We start from the raw sequence: 20,432 nt of genomic DNA on the forward strand, positions 1-20,432 counted from the left end.
TACATAAACCCGTAAAATATATTGAAATTTGTCCTAAAATTATTATTTTTAAATTTCTTGAAGTATTTAGAAAATTTTGAAATGCTCTGAAATTTCCTTAAATCTTTTTAGATCCCTTAAAATCTATATAAATTTCTTATTATCTTATTGAAATATTATAAAATCTCATGTAACTCCTAGAATTTTTTTGAAATACTCTATATTTTTTTAATCCTTTGATATTTTTTAAATCCCTTAAACCTTGTGAAATCCTTAAAAATCTGTTGAAACCCCGTACATTTTAAAATCCGTAATGTCTTTTAAAACTCCTTTAAAAATGTTTAAATCTTTGATATCCTTATAAATCCCCTTGAAATTTCTTGAAATCGTGTCAAATATCCTGAAACCTTTCAAACCCTCCAAAAATTTTAATATTTAAAGTCCTTGGATATCCTATACAGTCGAAAAGGTCTGGTAATATCCCTATAAAAATCACTTTTATCTCAACATTTTTATCATCAAATGTCTTTTAAAAAAATGTAATTCTTTGAAATCAGATTCTTTAAATATTATTTTAAATTCCTGAAATCAGTTAACATCCTTTCGAACTCTTTAGAATCTGTTGAAACCTTGATAATCTCGTGAAACTTAAAAAAATCCCTTTAAATGTTTTGAACAAATTTTAAAATCACTTCATATCTGTTGATGTCTTCAACGTCTTGAAATTCTTTGAAATTTTTATATTTGAGGTGAAGGATATATTATTTTAGCCAATCTAACGAAGAATTCTGAAAATATGTTTAGAGGATAAGCGAAAAAAATAGTTGAAGTAGTGAGCAATTCGAGAAAATAGTAGTAAAATAGTTGCATCGCTAAAAAAAAGTTTAAAAGGTTTCCATAATAAGCGTGAATTCGAGGCCTGTATTGTGTTTATTTAAAATTCAACAGTTGATCAAAAGTCATATAAAATTGTAAAATTTACTATGGTTTGAAACGTACCTTTTCGATCAGAATCGTCGTCAGATTCGTCTTCGCTCATCGATTCCTGACCGTTTTCGGTATCATCATTGTCTCCATCTTCACCCTCCCTGCTGCTAAGTGTCGAATTAAGAGTTTGCTGTCCCTTCAAGGCAGTCAACAGATCTATTTCCTTCTGCAGTTCTCTTTTAGCGTCGTTCAAAACTGAAGAGGAGTCGCTGTGAATAACGTAGGAAGATTCACTGTACGGATTTGCTGTATTAATCTGCAAAAGAAAGAAAGACATTTGTTAACAAGCTTCGAAATTTGCTGTCTTTTGATTTAAAAATCTATTTACTGACTTGTATTTGTCTTTTTTTCAACTGCTGATACATGGCTTCGGCTTCAAGCAATCGAGCTCGTAATTCTTCAATTTCTTGAAGATAACCTTGAACCAAACTTGCTATATCTCCACCGCCAGAAGCCACCCATTGGCCAGCTGCTTTTTCTGCCAAGAGCAATGCATTTTTGGCAGTGAGAGCCTCCACCGTTTCTGTCAAAGCTTTCACTCTCGTTCTTAGACTTTGCAGTTCGCTACTTAACATCTGATTCTCATGCCAAGCATCGTTTATTCCATCTTCTCCAACGACTCGTTTTCCTGGAACAATAATTCATTTCAAAATTAGAGCATAAAAGTGGAGAGATTTGATGGTAATATTTTTAATCTAGAATTGAATCGAGGCCGAGTCAAAGAAAGCAAGCATCAGAGTCATTGATATTTTTAACTTGGAGATATTTTTAATTTCAAAGAGCAGTTAAAGTTACCTTGTCGATATTCCATTAATTCGAGCTGCAGCTGCTGTATTTCCCTGCGAAGAGAGGCAATAGTCCTTGAACTCTTGTCTTGATTGATGGTTACCTTGTTCTTTATGTTTCTAGCACGATTTGCATATTTGAGGGTACTTAGAGTTTCCATGAAGTCACGATCGCTTGGGGACACACAAGCGATCATGACTGTTTGACTGTTGCCTCCTAGAGAATCTTGAAGTAATCGTGTCAGTTTTGAGTCACGGTAAGGAACATGAAGAGCTTTTTTTGATTTGTCTCCCAGAGCCGAAATTACATTCCCCAAAGCAAGCTGCAAAAAGTTTTATTTAATGTTAACTATATAAATATACTTTAAATAATGTTATTACAATAGCCACTAAAATCTAAAAAAAAAGAATTCAAATTCATTTCCTGGGCGTTTCTCGGATTGATCACTGAAAATAGGAAAAAATGAAAATCTTTCTAAATATTTGAAATAAAACATGGAAGCATACAAAACGGAAGAGTGACAGTACAGAATTAAATAAGCACAACTTTGTCAAAAATGGATTTATTGCATAGAAATTCTTCAAAAATAAAAAAAAAAAGTTCGTTAAAAGGATTTGATCGAATTCTCATTTTTTAATATAGTAAAAAGATCCATTAAAATTTTACTTAAAAATTTTAGCGCAGAAGTAATCACTTCTTTCTTTTCTTCACCATCAATATTTCTTAAAATTATTAAAGTTTATTGAAAAAATAATAATTTTCTTCTTTTTATATGCCCTTTAGCGAAAAATCGTGTGATATGGTCACACTAAATTTTTATTTTCTCGGAAACTCAAAATTCTTGAAAAATTTAGTCGGAGCGGCATTGGCTAACTTTTTATAGATTAAATCTTTTCTTCTGCATTTAGAAACTCAATATCTAGGAAGCAAATTTTTATTTTTTATTTAAACTGATAATTATATTTTTTATCGCAATATGCTGCCGAGCCTGCTTTAATTTGTGATCATTGTCATTTTGAGATTACCAAATGACACATCTATTTCCTCGAAACTGGATTATGATTTCTAATCACACTTTTGTGGTTTAAAATCAGCAATGCGTCAGGTCAGAATATACTTTTATTTTGTTCCCAAATGGTGATCTCCATTTTACAGATTGTTTTTTCATTCTATTGGGAAATTCCGGTTTTGTTGATATTATCTAGTTATGTAATGCCAACTTTAAACTCTTCTGAATTCGAAGCATTTAACATTTAAAAATTAGTCAGATTTCTTTGAAAGGCTTCAAAATAAAAATATTCAAAATTATATACAAAAAATTAAATTAATCAGAATCCAGAGCATCAACAATCTTATGGTACATGAAGCTTTAAAAGTTCAAATGAAGAGAATATTTTTTTCAATACCATTTTATCTAGATATACTATTCATAGTTAAAAATTAGAATAATGAGTTTTTATCATATATAATTTTAATGTAAATAAACAATTGTTTAGCAGTGTTCAAAGTACATTGAAACTCATCTATAGCGTCGATTTTGGGGCTGACGGTTAGTGGGAACTAACTCATTATAGCCCGCTCCGCTTTTGTTTGTTCACGCCTCAGTGCTCGGAGTGACAACTGCAGATCCCGCGCACCCCGCGCAGCCCCTCTTCACCTACCTGCAACGCGGTGTCAATTCTCGGAAGGGCTATAGAAGGAGGGCTATTGAAAGGTTTCACTGTAATATCAAATTTTCGTTTATTTGAACGTTTAGAACTTCAAACTCATAAAAACTCAAAACTATTTAGTTCATTGAATAACCACAAACTCAAATTAAAATAATTGTTACAAAATGATTCATTTTTGTATTTTAATTGCTAAAATAATAGAACATTAAATCAGAAGTAATCAGCGTTGTGCAATTTAAAATTGAAAATATAAAGAATTAACTAAAAGGTTTAATGTCGTAGAAATTTAATAGTTTTTAAAAAGCTATACAGATATTTAAAAACTATATTTATTTTTCTATTTGTAACGTTCTAAATTGAACATGTAAATAGAAAATTTAAAAACTGGTATTTTGATATTTGAGCTTTTAGAACACAAAGATTTAAAATTTGGGGACTCGAAAAATAAAATATTTTAGAATTAAGATTCACAACTTGATAATTTAGGATGGTTAGATAGATTTTTTTCGAAATAAAAGAATTTTAGCTGAAAATCTTCAAAGTTGAACCTATGTATCTTTAAATGTTAAAAATTAAATATACACATAAATAATTGAAACTATGAAACGTTTAAAATTGAAAGATTCTGAACTTTCTGTAAAATTGGACAGTTTTTACATTATAATCCTGAATTAAAATCTTTTAAAGTTAATAAATGTCAAATTGATCTTTAAACTTTAAAAAATGCAATCATCTTAATTTTAAAAATTCTTAATTGAAAGCATTGAAAGCAATATTTAATTGAAAGAAAGCACTGCAAATGAAATTTTTAATGTTGAACAATCTGTAGTGACAATTCATACATTAGAAATGGTTAAATTTTAAAAAAGTAAACAAAGCAAAAGCTTTAAAAAATAAAGAATCAAAGAATGTACAATTTAAAAACGCAACATTAGTAATTTCGAAGAATTTAAAATCTCAAAACTCCTGACAAAAATTAAATTCACTGTCATTTCCCGTCTTTCTTCCTCTTTTTTTTAAATGGTCACCTTGAATTAATAAAAATATTAAAGTATAATTTATCTTACCAGCCCACAATTAATTGAAATCCCTTCTTTCGCCCTGTCTCCTGTAGCACCTGTTCTTTTGAGCCTTTCAGACCCAGCCAAATCAACAAAATGAAATTTAGCAGTCAAAGTTTCAAATTCATTCACAGGATCAGTTCCACTAGTATCGACATCAGCATCCGGATCCTCCACCCTGATACACCTCTGCTGTTTTATATGCAGTGTAAAAATTGCATGTGACCTTGAAGATTGTGTATTCATTTGTGTAGATCCAGTTGTTCGTGAAAGAGCTCCTAGTCGGAGATACTCTAAAGCCTGTTCAGGACTTGTTACTATCCTCGGTTCCACCCCCGTTAAATGTATATTTCCTGCTGTATCTTCATGAATTCGAGCTCCCCCTCTAGGTCCACCCGGTTCCAAAAGATCCTTCAAATCCTCGTTGTACAGTTCCAAAAATTGAGCCGTGACCTGTTTTCATAAAATGGAGATTGTAAAATCGTTTGGATTCTATTATAAAAATAGAAGCCTTTTGCAAGGAGTCGAGAACTGTCTCAGTATCATTATCAAAATATTTTTATCTGTTCCATTTGTATAATATTTCAAAGGATGTTATTATGTGAGTTGCATGTAAGATTGTAATGTGAGAAGGAATGTGAGAAGGAATGTGAAAAGAGTGATGGGAACTGCATGAGTGCTATTCTAGTTGTAGATTAACAAAAATGAAGAGTCGGAACTTATTCAGCTTTTTGTAGATGGATATTTTTAAATATATAAAGGTCACTTTTGTTTCACTATTCAATATCTTTGAGAATATTTATAGAATTGTTTTAACATTTTCTTCTTTTAAATCAAATTTGCCAAAAGCATCAGAGTCTTTAGCTTTTTCATCACTTTCAAGTGGCTAAGTTTGAGAAGGATTTTCGAAACCAAGCTTAATATAAGAAATAAGAGATTTCAATTATAATTCTTCAAAAATGAAGAACTTTGAATTTTAAATCTTTAAAACTTAAGAGAACATTTTTACTTTTAAATTAAGCAAGTTTTAAGTTTAGGAATTAAAAACTCGGCCATTTTGATGATTTACATTTTAAATTTCTTATATATTGAAGATATAGAACTGAAAAACCTCGAATCTTGACAAAATTAAAGTACCCAATTGCAAATATTCCAAATTGCAGAATGTTTCATTGTTAATCGTCAAAATTGAATTTTAAAAAACATTCAAAACTAAATTCCTTTGAAAGCTATACATTTAAAATTCAAGAATTTAAATTTTGATATTTAAAATTCAAGAATTGTAAATGTCACTTCAAAATTGTGCAATTTTATTGCGTAATTTGGTATTTTGAAGTTTGTATTGGTTTAAAAATTATACTTTCAAACATTCAAAGACATTAAGCTGATTAATCCATAGAACCTGTGTCGTTCTGTAGCGTTCGGTACTTTTACCGTTTTCAAAAGTTCGATTCTTGGTGAACTAAAAAATCATAAAAATACACGTTTTCTGATTCCTATTCATACATTGAATCACATATTTTAAATTTAGTAAATATATTATTGTATTTGAATTGAGTGAACCCAAACAAAATCTTAGGATATCCATTTTAAGAAAATTGAGACCATTTTAAAAATTTTAATTTGTCATATTTTGGATTAGCCAGTAAAAATTTCTCATTGTAGCACCAATCAATTCTTTGAATAAAGAAACACAAATTTCAAAATACTTTTGCAGGAAAACTTTTTCCTATCAGAGGTGGCCTTAACTTATAGAGAATAGGACATATCTTAAAATTAGTTATTCTCGATTATTTTTAAATATTCTGTACATTCACCTTGAATTCTGGAGGCATGTATCCACGATCTTTTGCTCGTTCTTGCTTCTCGTTAATGCCATCGAAAAGATGTTTAATGGCCCTGGGGATGATACCCACTATACTATCATCAATTTCTACGTCGAACCCTGTTCCCATCGTATAAGTTTTGCCAGATCCAGTCTGACCATAGGCCAAAACGGTTGCATTGTAACCGTCCAAAGCCCCTTCAATAAGCCGTGCGACACAAGAATCATAAATAGGACTTTGTCCAATATTCGTGTCAAAAACGTGATCGTAAGTGAAGGCCTTATCTGGTCCTAAAAAGACTTGGGGTTCTCCAGGAGGCACCTGAGTACAAACTCTGCACATGTCGATCAGCTCACGAGCCACTTGAGGCCGGATACTAAAATTAAAACGAAATAAATTTTTATTTATCATTTAGAGTTTATTAATAATTTATTATTTAAAATCAAATGAACGTCTGAGCTGAGCTACTCGTGATGAATAATGAAGGAGTATAATTTCACATTCCTGCAGACACATTGTTCTTATTCAAATGAAAAATTATACTAATGCTCATTCGAATATTATTTTGTACAAGAAACTTTACGATTAGACTTCATTACGGTTGCAAGAAGTTACACTGTTTCATAAATTTACAGGGTGTCTATAACGAAATTTTGTTTTCGAATTCTCGGATTTCCCGGATTGGATTTACCTTTTTTCCTGGGTTTCTCTTGTGATATGTATCTCAATTTTGTACGTCATTATTAATTTAAAATGTTCAAAGGGACTCTAGAAAAGTTTATAAAATTAATATTCTTTTATCAGGATCGGTATGATTTTTCCAAGTGAATCGGTTTAGGATAAGTTTTAAAGAAAATATATCAAAACACCATGTCTGCCGTCCAAGAGAAAAATCTACATAAGCGACTGCGGTTTAGGGTTATTCTCTTATATCGACAATCGAAAATTGACCTAAACGACAATGTATGAATTTATGTATCTTTTTACTATGGGCGCCCGAATTCTATCAGAAAAATGAGACATTTATTACGTCTAAACAAAAATTTTAAACAAGGCAAGATGAACGTTTAAACATTGTTACGGCTTATTTGTTCTAAGTTCAGATTTTGACAGAATCGAAGGAAAAATCAGCACAGCTTTATCAAAGCGTCTATTAAATTCTATAGAAATTTACCTACCAAATAAGGTCAAGAAAATTTGTTTATTTCTACTTTTTTCGCAATATTTCTGAAAGTGTTCAAAAATAGTTTAATCTATAGTATCTTTTGACGAAGCAGTGTTATACCTTTCATCCTATTTAGAGTATCAAACGCTTTTATTCAGTTTCAAATCCTTTTTTCAAATATTATTTCAATCTAAAATTACACATTTTCAACCCATGCAATTTGCAAATTATTTTTTAATTTAAAAAAGGACATCTTTCAAAATTTTGTAATTTTCGACTGTTTATTAAAAATAAGCAATTATAGATGAAATATGCAAAATTGAAAAAAAAATTAAACGGAAGTGTTTCAAATAGAAAGCGCTGAGTTGTTAAAAATTCAGAGTGCTAAATTTAAAGCTTGAAAGATAGAATTTTAATTGTTTCATTCTGCTGAATTTTTCATTTGCAAGTGAAATTTCAAAATTTTATACATATATAAATAACAAATTTAAAATGATTGATTACAAACGACTTAAAATTAAAATAATGCAATCTCTAAATCAAAAAGTGTTTAAGTTTGACGAAATTTAAAAACATTCAATTCTTAATGTTTCCAACTTGAAATTGCTTCAAAATATCATTTTAAACATATATAAATGTATCGATTCATTCTTCAAAAATTTAGATAATTTAAAATGATATAATGGATTTATATTCTTTAACCAAAAATCTTTTAACTGTTCAATTTAAAAAAGTTTCGAATTAAATTTTTTGTAGTTTAACGACATTTAATTTAAGATTGTTCATAATATTGATAGGTTCCATTTTGTTTATCTAAATTATTGAGCGTTTGAATTCAAAAAATGTTAAGCTTCAATTTTAATAGTTTAAAATTCAAACGAGTTTCGACCACGACTGCTTTAATTTCAATGTCCGTGAACACATTTAATGATCCGGGAATGAACCGGCAAATAACAAGAAATTTTTTTCTTCCACTGTATCGGACCCCTGTATAAACACAGAACAATAATACAATCGGAAATTTAAAACAGCAAAAAATTATTTTTCCTAAGCTCCGTGCTTATAAATAACAAATTTACAGACGAAAAAGTAGAAATCAGGCCGGCAAAAAAGAACAAGAAACTTTTTAGTTTGAAGTTCAAAATAAAATTATACATTTTTAGGTAATATAATATTGTATAATATTACTTAACATTTTTTAAAGATTTCCAACCTTCTGATTAGCTGGTAATAAATCGACGATGTTCAACTTGTTACATGATTTTACCATTGAATCGTATAATATAATAATAATAATAATAATAATAATAATAATACAATATTAATTTTAGGCGAACAATAGAAATTCCTGATTAAAATTGTTGACCGTGGATTTCCCAGATATGCTCACGAATTCCCGGCATTTTCCTGTATTTTTCCAGGTACACAAAATTCCCTGTTTTCCCGGATTGTTAGACATCCTGAATTTATCATTTTTTCTCCAAAATTCAAAATATAGTCTTTCAAGGATTAAAAAATTATTAATGGTTGTTTTCTTTAGCTTTATTATAAGGAAACAAATTATCTTTACTCAGAAAACGATTTAGTCGAATCAACAAAATTTTTGTTAGTTCCAAGAAAACAGTTCATTTGGTTCAAGAACATTTTTTTTAGTGTTCTCCTTCGGTGCGAGTACTCGTGTGTTGAAAATCAATAATAATTGTTAGAAGTACAAATGAAGCTTCTTTTTGTTTCGCAGAAAAATTGAGTATAATTCTATCATAGAATTATTATAGTAGAGACTAGTATAAACGTAGTTTAAAAACAAACAGAACATTATCCTGATTAATGACTGATGGAATTATCACTAAAGATAAAATATTCATAGAAAAAGTTATTTTCACCAATGAGTAAAAAATGCAAACGAAACTAAATGACGAGAATGTAAAAATATTGTTAAAGTTAATTTCATCATCCGAATAACCTGAGTTTAAATTGGTCTATGTCACTGGATTCCAAAAGTTTTATAAACGAAAATATACAATTTTCAAAAATTACTGAAATCAATTTATTTTCTTAATTTATTGTAAAAATAATTAATTATATGATTTTACATGACAACAACTAATTATAACGTCATATTTATTATTTTAATGAAATAAGCTATAATATTTGATATTCGGATAAATTCTAACCTTCCACTAAACGCTCGGTTCTTCGATTTTCTTTAATTAATTGCTTTTATTCTATACCAGGCAACACAAAAGAAAGATCCACTCTGATATAATTGTCGGTGGATTAAATTTTATCCACCCACGCACTCTGAAATGTGAACAAAAATTCGTAACAAATTATAACTTTCCTCTGAACGTTCGGTTCTCAAGTTTTATTTGGCTAATTACTTATATAGCGGGTGTCGGAGAATACCAGAAAAATTATCCTATCGCAACATTTATATCTTAGCGTTCTGTACATCCACGCACCCTTAAATGTATACGGAATAAGACGGATAAAAATTATAACCTTTCTCTGAACGTCCGGTTCTTAAAATATTCGATCAATAGTGACTTGTGATCGATGTCCTACAACGCAAGAAAAAGTTTCATCCCAATGTCCGTATCAGAAGACTGCGTTTTATCCTCTTACGCACTGTGAAATGTGCATAAAAAAAATAAGAAAAAATGGTAACCATCCCTTAAGCATCCGGCTCTCAAATTTTCTTTTAATAATTACTTTTACTTGATCTTCAACAACACAAAAAAAAGTTTCATCCGAATATCCTTATTGGAAGACCATGCTTTATCCACCCACGTGTCCTAAAATGTATATGAAAACTTTCGGAAAAAATAAAAACTTTCTTCTAAAGTCTAAACTTCGGTTCTGAAATTTTCTTTCTCTTTATCACTTGTATTTGATCTCAAGCAACACCACAAAAATATTCATCTAACTGTTCTTCTCGGAAGACTGCGTTTTATCCACCCACGCCTTTTTCGTGCATTTCGGATAGCGTGTCTGGACAAAACACAGTCTTCCGATAAGGTTATTGCAGTTAAATTTTGTTGTTGCCCGGAATTACATATAAAAAATAAAAAGGGAAATAAAATTAGAGAACCAAGCATTTCGAGGAAAGTTAGAATTTATATATATCGTAGACACTTATATTATTTAGAAGATCTAGGATCTAGGCAGAGTCGGCCGACTGCCGGCGCGGCGTTCAGAATTTGGGCCGAAATCCTTACCTGGCGTCCAAGTGTCTGATTTACTTCAAGCATTCTTCACATCTAAACGCTTGACGCGTTTTAGGCAATGAGAAGAAACATTCATGGAGTATTAAACACACACATTAAATGGCTATCTAATATTCTGTTTTTATTTTCATCTAATTCGAAACATATTATTACAAAATAATAAGAATAATGATTTTATCTAATATATTCAAAAAGTCTAATTTTCAAGCGGAGAAGACGATTTCTTTACAAAACAGCTTAATTTTCAACCCATGAAAATAAATTTTTAATAAAAGAGTTCATAATCAAAAAGAAAACATATTTTCAACACAAATGATTATTTTTCTACTAAAAAAGACGGATTTTCAACAAAATACTAGTGCTAGTTTCTAAATTTTTAAACTAAATAGTAGAATTTATAAACTAAAAAAAATCGATTCCTAACCAAACATGGTGTAGTTAAATTTTAATTTCAGAGAAAATTTTGAATTAAAAACGAATTTTCTACACAACAGTTTAATTTCTAATCCCAGAATATGAATTCTCAATAACAAATTTCATTTTCAACCAACCAGTTGAATGTTTAACAAAAAAAAAAACGAATTTTCAACTAAAATTATGAATTTTTAACAACAAAAAATTAACTTTTAAGAAAGTTTTTCAATTTTCAACAAAATAGTGTAATTTTCAATCTAAGAAGATGAATTTTTAACGCAAAATGTAATATTTGATATTTTAACACAAAAATATTTTAATTTAGAATTACAAAAATTGGATTTAACAAAAAAAAACATCTTTCAACAAAATACTTGCTTCCACAACTAAAAATGATTAATTTTAAACCAAAAATGAATTTTCAATAAAAAAAAATGATTTTCTGCGAGAAAACATTTATTGTCAACAACAAACTACATACATTTTTATCTAAATAGTTAAATTTTCTACCAAATTGCTAATTTTTCGAGACAAAATACTTGTGCAAGGAAAATCGGAAACGCGGATATTAAACGTTTTAATGTATGACATACAATCATTATTCCTATTATTTTATACAAGTTTATATCATTAATGAAATAAATATAAAGAAAAACTACTAGGATGCCAGGTAAAAAGACTTCGTACCAATTTCTTCTGGGCCCTCACAATCGGCTGAATGCCTAGGCAGTTGGCTGATTACCTTAACGTGCATGGGCTAACAAAAAGCAGTATTCTGATAATTTGATAGAGATGGAACTTTTTCTGTTATTGTTCGACAAGTATTAGAAGTAATTAGTTAAACACAATCCGACAACCCAAAGTTTAGAGGAAAATTTATAATTTTTTCGAATTTCGGTCTACATTTCAGAGTGAGTAAAAAGAGTGGAGGGAGGGGGGGGGGTAAAGTAGTCTTCTGATAACGATAGTGGGATGAATCTTATCTTGTGTTGTCGGATATCAAATAAAAGTAATTCATCAAGGAAAATCCAAAAACCAAAAGTTTACTGGAAAGTCAGAATGTTTTCCGAATATTAAGTATAGAGTATTTCATTAAAATAATACAAATAACGTTATAATAAGTTATTGTCATTTAAAATCATATACCACGTTATTTTTAAGATAATTAAAAACGAAAGAAAAATTGATTTGAGTAATTTACACAATTTTATTTTTTTGTTTATAAACGTTGCGAATTTCAGTGAACTTTTTGTTTAAATATTTAATAAGAAAATTTGATCAGATTATGAATGGACTAAAAAATAAAATAAATAATCGGAATGAAAATTGCGTGGTCACTACGGACAGGTATCTATCGCAAATCATAAAGTTATCACCGCTTTAACGAATAACCGCACGATATAATGCAAGTAATGAATAAAATCAGTGGGTGGAAAAACAAGAATCAGGCAGTCAATGAGTATTAAGAAAAAAAATAGAGTGAACGTATATGTTAAAGAGTACAGTATGTTAAGTATGCAGTGGGGGGGGGGGGGTAAAGTGGGGGAGAGTCCATTCATCGAAAAGCAGGTATTCATTATGCAGCTAGAAATAAAAAGCCTACGCACCTGTCTTGTAAAAGGAGATATTACGCGACCAACATTTACACTGTAGTACTGCGTAAAACAGAGTGACGACACCGAATATAACTAAACAAACATTTGGGACTCAGCTGACCGTGTTAGATACACATTCGGCCCCTTTTATATTGAAAAAAATACTCCTATTTACCGAAGACACCTACTCGTACTGCTCAGTATTTTTGAAATTTTTCATCTAGACGTTTCTTATAGAGACGAATTTGATGGTTTATCCTAGATGATGAATGAGTGGAATACAAATATAGATAGTGAAAAACAGACGAATTTAAGAAGTTTGTTGAGGACCACTAAAATTTCTTGAAAAAAATTCCCGGTAATTTCAAAAAGGTTTCCCGATTTGCCAGAATCCTTACCGGCAATTCAAAATTCCAAATTCAAGCCTACATACATGAAAATTAAGCAAACGTAAATGTAAATATTCAAAAGGGTGCAATTATAAATTGAAAGCTTTTCAAGATGCATAAACTGAAATTTGAAGCTTTAAAAGTATAGGCTACCTCAAAATGAGAATAATTTTATATTGCCTTTACCTTTAAATATCATTTCCAATCCTTCAAACTTGAGCAATTTTGAAAAATTAAAAACGTGACAGATTAAGACATACAAATTTTTTATTTTAAGTCCTTAAAATTGCAAAATTTCAAACTGAAACCTTTAATAAATGAGCATCTTCTTAATTTGCATTTATATATAGTTTAAAGTTAGTAAATTTCACATTCACATTGGAATACACGTATCAATAAAAAAATCTAGTCAGACGTGTTAAAAATTGCATAACTGATGAAAAATTTTGACAGAATTGTATCATCAATCGATGCAAATTTAATTTTGAGGGTAGTTAATTGTCCGTTTAAGTAGAAAAACATTTTACTCACAATTTAGGGTTTAAAAATATAATTGAAAAATCTTTCCTTCTTGTAAAAAAGTTTTAGACATAAAAATGTTAAACTCCATAATAATAAACATTTTTAAAAATGAAGGAATCCTAAAATTATTGTTGATGTAATATAAAATCTGAATAATTCACTACGCGCGAATAAGAACGTCCTGAGCAAGTGATTTACAATTCTAAATAGAATGGTCAATTACAAATATTGAAATATTATTTTGTAAGATTTCAGAAAATCTCAATATTAACCAAATTTAATATACTGATTTTGATGAATTTATATACCATATGATTTTTTTAAGATTATATAAGCCTGTAGAATTAAGTTTATTTTTTGGTCAATTGTTTTGAAACGCTAGTGAGTTTATCTTTAAAATACATTTAACACTTTTAGTTTAAATTATTTTAAAGATAATATATCATGTGATCGAAAGAACATTCTTGGCAGATGAAAATAATTGGAAATTAATAAACTAAATTCATAAAATAATACAAAAGTTTGGATTATTAGATCCGTAATTTATTTTCTTTTGCCTTAATGGTATAATAATAATTATTATCCAACTCATTTTTTGTACAATATTTCCCACAGGGAAAAAACAAAATCACAAATTTGGCATTTTCTAGTAATAGCAACAATTTTTATTAAGTCATTAAATTAACGGTAAAGATCTACTATGCAGTGCAAAAGATTTTACAGGTGAAATTCTTTTCATAAATATTGAACTTACTAGCATGAAACTAATAATTCAATATTGCATATGTATTTTGTACATAAATAATTATAAACGTATTTTTCTCAAACTATTAAACTGAAGGATAGAATGCAGAGATGTCCAAAAAATATTGCTGCCCATTGCACCAAAAATAAAATCTTGAAAGTATGTAATTAAAATTATAAATATTATTTTTCTAGACATTTCTGGAACTGCACAAGAAATCAAAGATTTGAGAAAAATAAATTTTAGCGTTATACAAAATCCAAAAAAGTATTGTAAAAAAATAATATTAAATATTTTTTCGTATTTATGAACTAAAAATACTAATAAATTAAACGGCTTAATAATCGTTTAGAGGAAAAAATTACTTTTTGAATACCCCCGAGTTTTTATGTTATCCAATAACAAAACAGTTTTTCATTAATTCAATGGCTTAAAGTTTAACTTCCATATTTAAATTAATTAATAATTAAAGATTATTCAATATATTTCTAGATGTGAAAATTTAATTGCATTTAAAGTGTCTACTTGACCTGTAAACAATCGGTAACACCAAATTTATTTGCAACAAATGAAGTTACTTGAAAAACGTAAAACAGTCGATATTTCCCTTACTTTTTAATTTAAATAAAACAGATTTTAAATAAATTTAAAGTAATACTATTTTTTACTTTTATTACGTTTTGCTACATACAATTTTTTACCATATAATCATAATAAATACACCAAAATTCAACTAATTGATTTTTTATTAAAATTGATCCATATATAACTAACTTCCAATGTACAAATATGATAAAAATAAGAATTATTAGAATAAATAAGACCCGCGAAATTTTCTAAAATCTAATAGTATTTTCTGAAATCCTTAAAAATATATTAAAATGTTTTGAGGGCCTCAAAAACTCCTTAAAATCTTCGGAAATTGGATCAAATCGTTAAAAAAATTTTAATCAGTTCGAACCTTATAAAATATCCTTTGAAATCCTTTGAAATTTGTTAAAGATTTTGAAAATTCCATGGAATCGTTAAAAACACCCTAAAATATTTCAGTACATTTAAAATGCTTTCAATTTATTGAAACCTATTAAAAAAATCCTTGATATCTTTTAAAATTCATTAAAATTGAGTAAATCCTTTGGAATCTTTTGAAATCCCTTTAAAAATTTGAAAATTCCTTGGAGTTCTTAAAAGTATATTACAATCTTTAAAACCCTTTAAAATCCCTTTAAACTATTGAAATCTGTGGAATAATCTCTGGAATCTTTGAAACATATTAAAATAATATAAAACCTTTTTATGTATTTTATATTATAAAATCTTTTAAAATATATTTAAATCTTATATGAATTCCTGTGAAATATTTGAAAATCGCTCAAAATAAATCCTACGAAAACCCTTCATTCTTCTGAAATTCTTTGAAAGTTATAGAAATATATTATAAAAGGTTTAGAAAATTTTGGATATCTATTGAAATACCCTAAAACCTTTTAAATTCTATGAAATTCTTTTAAATCATTATATGATTGGGACATTCTTTGCAATTAATTTAAATTTGTTTAATTCCTTTAAATCCCTTCCAATCTTGGGAATAATTTTAAATCCTAGTCCGCTTCTGTGAACAAACTAAGGGCGCGAAAAAATATGAATTTTATTTTGGTATTTATTTAATTAACTCTATTCGAAATAATAATAGTGATACATAAAAATGAAATTTTCATACATTAAGCCTCGAAAAACAGATTTAATTTTTATTTATAATATATCGCAAATGGATTGTATCAAAAGATGATCATTAAATACACAAAAATTGTGATTATAAAATAAGAGCGTACTTTTTAATCTCAAAATTAATTATTGTTACACTTATTGTAATTGATTTAAATTTAAAACAGATGTTTTATGTTGATCCCTAATACATTTTTTACAATTAAATTTAAAACCAAATTACTCCATCTTTTTGATTTTCATCCATAAAGAAATTCAGTAAAAAATCAAATTAAAATATAATAATGAAAAATTTACATTCCCGGCGGAGAATAACAATTTTTTAATCATTGAAACAAGAAAGAATTGAGAGATGATTAATGACTAATTAAGGCAACGAAGTTGAGCAGTATAATTATACAATCAATAACTTTCGCGAAGCACGTACACTTCCTGCAATAAAAAGAGCAACTTGTTCCCTTTTCTCAAAGTGTGCATGGTGAACCACCCACGCAATGCAAGAAAAAAGCAACTTTTCTTATTCCTTTTTTCGCCACAGGATTGAGTTTAGTTGTGAAATAGATTTTTGACGATTGTTTTATTTTTATAAATAAAAAAACTTACCGAACGGCAACACGAACGCTGGAATCATCAGCCATCTCTAAGTCTTGATTGTTGACGGTTGAGTAATTCTCGTCTACTTTGACAGCGAAGTGAAACTGCTGAAGTTTCTTAGATGAAAAATTTAGCAGGACTACTGTATACCTTCACTAGCCGTGTTGTAATTTAAAAACTGGAAAGAAAAATCACCCACAATAACCGCGAAAAAATAGAGCCGAATTTTCTCATTTTTGGCTAATTTGCCGCGAGGTTTTCACTCAAGAACGCTTCTTCTACAATCTACATGTTTAACAAAGAATAGAAAATTCTTTCATACTCAGAACTGCTCAGAACAGTCCAAGGACTAGACTGGATTTCCGACTGGAGCCGTATAAGGCGGATACCGCGGACATGTTTCATTCTTCGCACTTTTGTATACTGATGACGCCATCTTACGACGACATAATGCAATGTTTTTTGTAGATTTCAATCTCCCCAACTCCATTGATAATAAATCTTTTTCTTCGTTTTTTTTTTCAACGTTGGACTTTTATTACTGTCACTTGCACAATGTAAAGCAATGGGAATTAAGTGTCACTTGTCAGCGCTGTCTCATTGTCAGTCAATTTTTCTCAGGGGTGCCGATCAAAAAACCAGTGCCCCTCAGCAGCTCCAGGTCGGGACGACTGAAAAAAACCGAAAAATAAAATTTCCGAATAGTAAAATTCGCAAATAATTAATAAAATTTCCAAATTGAAAAATTCCCGAATAAAATTTTCGAATTGAAAAATTACCGAATAAAATTTCCAAATTGGAAAATTCCCGAATAATAAAAATTTCCGACAGAAAATTCCCTAATTATAAAAGATCGGAACTAGGAAATCCCCGAATTGAAACAATTACAAATTTTGTAATTTATAAAAAAATTATTTACAATGGGGAATCTTATAATTCAGGAATTTTTTAGTTTGGATATCTTATAAATAGGGAATTTTCTATCGTGAATTTTATTATTCGGGGATTTTTAAATTCAATACATAATAAACTGCCCGGAATTTCATTATTTGGAAATTTTTAAATTCGGTATATTATAAACTGCCGAGAATTTTATTATTAATGAATTTTCCAATTCAGGAATTTTATAGTCTCGGGAATTTTCTTATTCGGGAATTTTATAGCACAGGAAATCTTATTATTCGGGAATTTCCAAATTCGGTAATATTATAAACTGTCGGGAATATTATTATTCTCGAATTATCCCATCAAGGAATTTTATTATTCGGGAGTTTTCAAATTCCCGAATAATAAAAGATATTGTGGCAAAATATTTTTCAACAGATTTCAAAATTGTGGGAGTCACGTCACTTTGAATAATATTGATGAATTTTGGTGAAAATGCGATATTTTGGAAAGTTTTAAACCTATTTTAATAAAGTTTATGGGAATTATGTACCAGTCAGTACTACTTTTTCTATTAAAATGTAGCTGTAAAAATTAAAAACTCAGATTAAACAAATATCAAAAAAAAATTTTTTTTGAGCTTGTTCTTTCTTACTTATTGTAAGAAATTATATATATATTATATATTCTTACTTATTGTGTAACTGATTCCTTATGATTTTGTCGTTCATTATAGAAGAAAAAACTTTGTAGCCTGTTTGTAGTCAAAGTGGTCCAAAAATGCATTTTTTCGCACAGATTCGGTTACAGGATACATTTCTTAACTGATTTAAGATTTTTTTTAGAAATCCTCTGCAAACCGAAGATTGTAATTTTTTTGTATTCTTGTGTTTAACAACACTTAAAAAATAGAGCGCAAAATGGTTCATTTAAACGATATGATTTTATATCTCTGAAAGAATCTTTCTTGCATAAAATTATTTTTAATCAGAAGTAAGCAACTTATAAAGGTATAAACAATTTTTAACCTATTAAGACTTATTGGCATACGAATTGACATAGCAGAAAAGTAAATGTTCTTATGAGAATAATTAAATAACAGAAGGTTTTTTTTATGAAAAAGAATTAAAATTTGTGATGGTTTAAATATTTTTTAAACAATATATGTTACAGAAAAGCTAATAGCACCATTTGATTCTACGGAAAAAATGATGTAAAGTTCATGTGTGAGATAATTTTGTTTTCAACCCTATTTCTTATGTAATATAATTAATTTTTTATTTATACTACATAAGAAATAGGGCTGCCCATCAAACTTGATATGTTAAAATATTGTTTGTAACTTCAGAAGTTTATAAATTTTCAAATCATGACATTTTTTGTTCTTAAAATTATCGTGCTATTAATAAATTACAATGACTTTAAGACAAAATAAGGTTTTCTACGACAAACTGATGTACCTAAATATTTGTAAAAATAAATTATTTATAATAATGAAATACAAATCTTAGTACAATATTTTTGATTCATGAAATTCAGAGGTAAACATTTGAAATTAAAGAAATTATTCAATCTTTGATGTATCAATTTCAGATAGGGGAATTTTAATGTTTAACAAAACAATTTTTCATTTTTGTAGCTCAAATTCTGTCATTTTCGAGACAAGACTGCTATACACATATATGATTTCAATGTTCGAAATTGCACAATTTTAAGCGTTTCAATTCAAAATTGTTTTTTTTTTTAACTTGAGGTTGAAACGTTTAATATTATGGACCATTTTCAAGTAGAAAACCATTATATTTTTAATGCCTATTTCTAAAATCTTTCTAAGGTTCGAGTCTTGAATTTGATTAACTATTTTCTTCATTTTTCATTGTTTTGAATTTATTCTGGAGACATTTCATTCAAAATTGCTTACTTACAAATCCTTTAAGCTGAAAGTGCAACTAACAAGTCTTCTAATTTTATATTCTACGATTTCGAAGAATTTAAAAAACCAAACAACTTTGTTCGTTTGAAATCAAAACCAAGAAATTGGGGACATTTGAATCTAAAACTATTCAATTTTAAACTAAGGTTAAACCCAAACAATTTAGAATATTTTGAATCTAAAATTAATCCATAACTTTGAAAGAATTAATGATGAAATTGTATGAAAAGTATATCATATCATGTAGTATGAAGTGAAAATTAAAGTGATCGAATAATTGATTTTACTTTGTTTAAAAATTGAAGGATTCTTAAATCAGGATTTTAAAAATATAAGTCCTTCAAAATAATTAATGTTTAAATTGTGCATTACGATTTTCGAATCTCAATCATTTTAATCTAAAGTGCTAAATTAAGAATCATCAAATAAATTTAAAATTATTATGCTTAATAATATTGCAATTTAGCAATTATTTTGTTCTGATTTTGGTCAACCTTTTTTTTTTAAATTACAGTACAGAAAAGTGAGAATAACAAAGCGATGCAGTTTTAAACCTTTAATAATGTAGATTTTACAACCTTAAATCAATTTTACATTCAAAAATTGTTATTGAGAAATGTATGTAATTTATATAAATTATAATCGATATTTCAAATTAGTTGTTCGCTCTTGGACAAGAAAAAGTAAATAAAAAGATAAAAATGTGATTTTCAATAAATAACAAAGCCCGGAAATGATTTATTTCTTTTTATAAATATAAATATAGAATATTGAAATTGATAAAATCTAACTTTTGTCGCACTTTTTCATCCTGTTGCATGTTATCAAACCATCGGGAAACGTGAACGTACTCGGATTTTCCTTGATGCGACAATTCTTTCTGTAAAAAAAAGAGATTCGTGTAATAAATTATGTTTTCCTTTCAGATA

The 20,432-nt window shown here is 28.3% G+C and overlaps 2 protein-coding genes across 2 annotated transcripts in view; both read right to left on the minus strand.

The window, feature by feature from the left end:
* LOC117180589 (kinesin-like protein KIF21A) overlaps nt 1–17,233 on the minus strand; it is a 58,001-nt gene extending 40,768 nt beyond the window's left edge. The window contains exons 1-6 of the mRNA XM_033373082.1: nt 16,695–17,233; nt 6,301–6,685; nt 4,490–4,936; nt 1,762–2,074; nt 1,299–1,594; nt 979–1,222 (exon numbers count right to left, since the gene is read on the minus strand). Of these exons, the coding sequence (XP_033228973.1) occupies nt 979–1,222; nt 1,299–1,594; nt 1,762–2,074; nt 4,490–4,936; nt 6,301–6,685; nt 16,695–16,729 (1,720 nt within the window). The 5' untranslated portion in view covers nt 16,730–17,233. The remainder of the gene's footprint in view (nt 1–978; nt 1,223–1,298; nt 1,595–1,761; nt 2,075–4,489; nt 4,937–6,300; nt 6,686–16,694) is intronic.
* Nucleotides 17,234–20,044: 2,811 nt separating this feature from the next.
* LOC117179897 (eukaryotic translation elongation factor 1 epsilon-1) overlaps nt 20,045–20,432 on the minus strand; it is a 4,002-nt gene continuing 3,614 nt past the window's right edge. The window contains exon 4 of the mRNA XM_033372092.1: nt 20,045–20,383. Coding sequence (XP_033227983.1) covers nt 20,252–20,383 — 132 coding nt within the window. The 3' untranslated portion in view covers nt 20,045–20,251. The remainder of the gene's footprint in view (nt 20,384–20,432) is intronic.

This window comes from Belonocnema kinseyi, chromosome 9 (genome assembly GCF_010883055.1).
Source record: "Belonocnema kinseyi isolate 2016_QV_RU_SX_M_011 chromosome 9, B_treatae_v1, whole genome shotgun sequence".
Classification (NCBI taxonomy): domain Eukaryota; kingdom Metazoa; phylum Arthropoda; class Insecta; order Hymenoptera; family Cynipidae; genus Belonocnema; species Belonocnema kinseyi.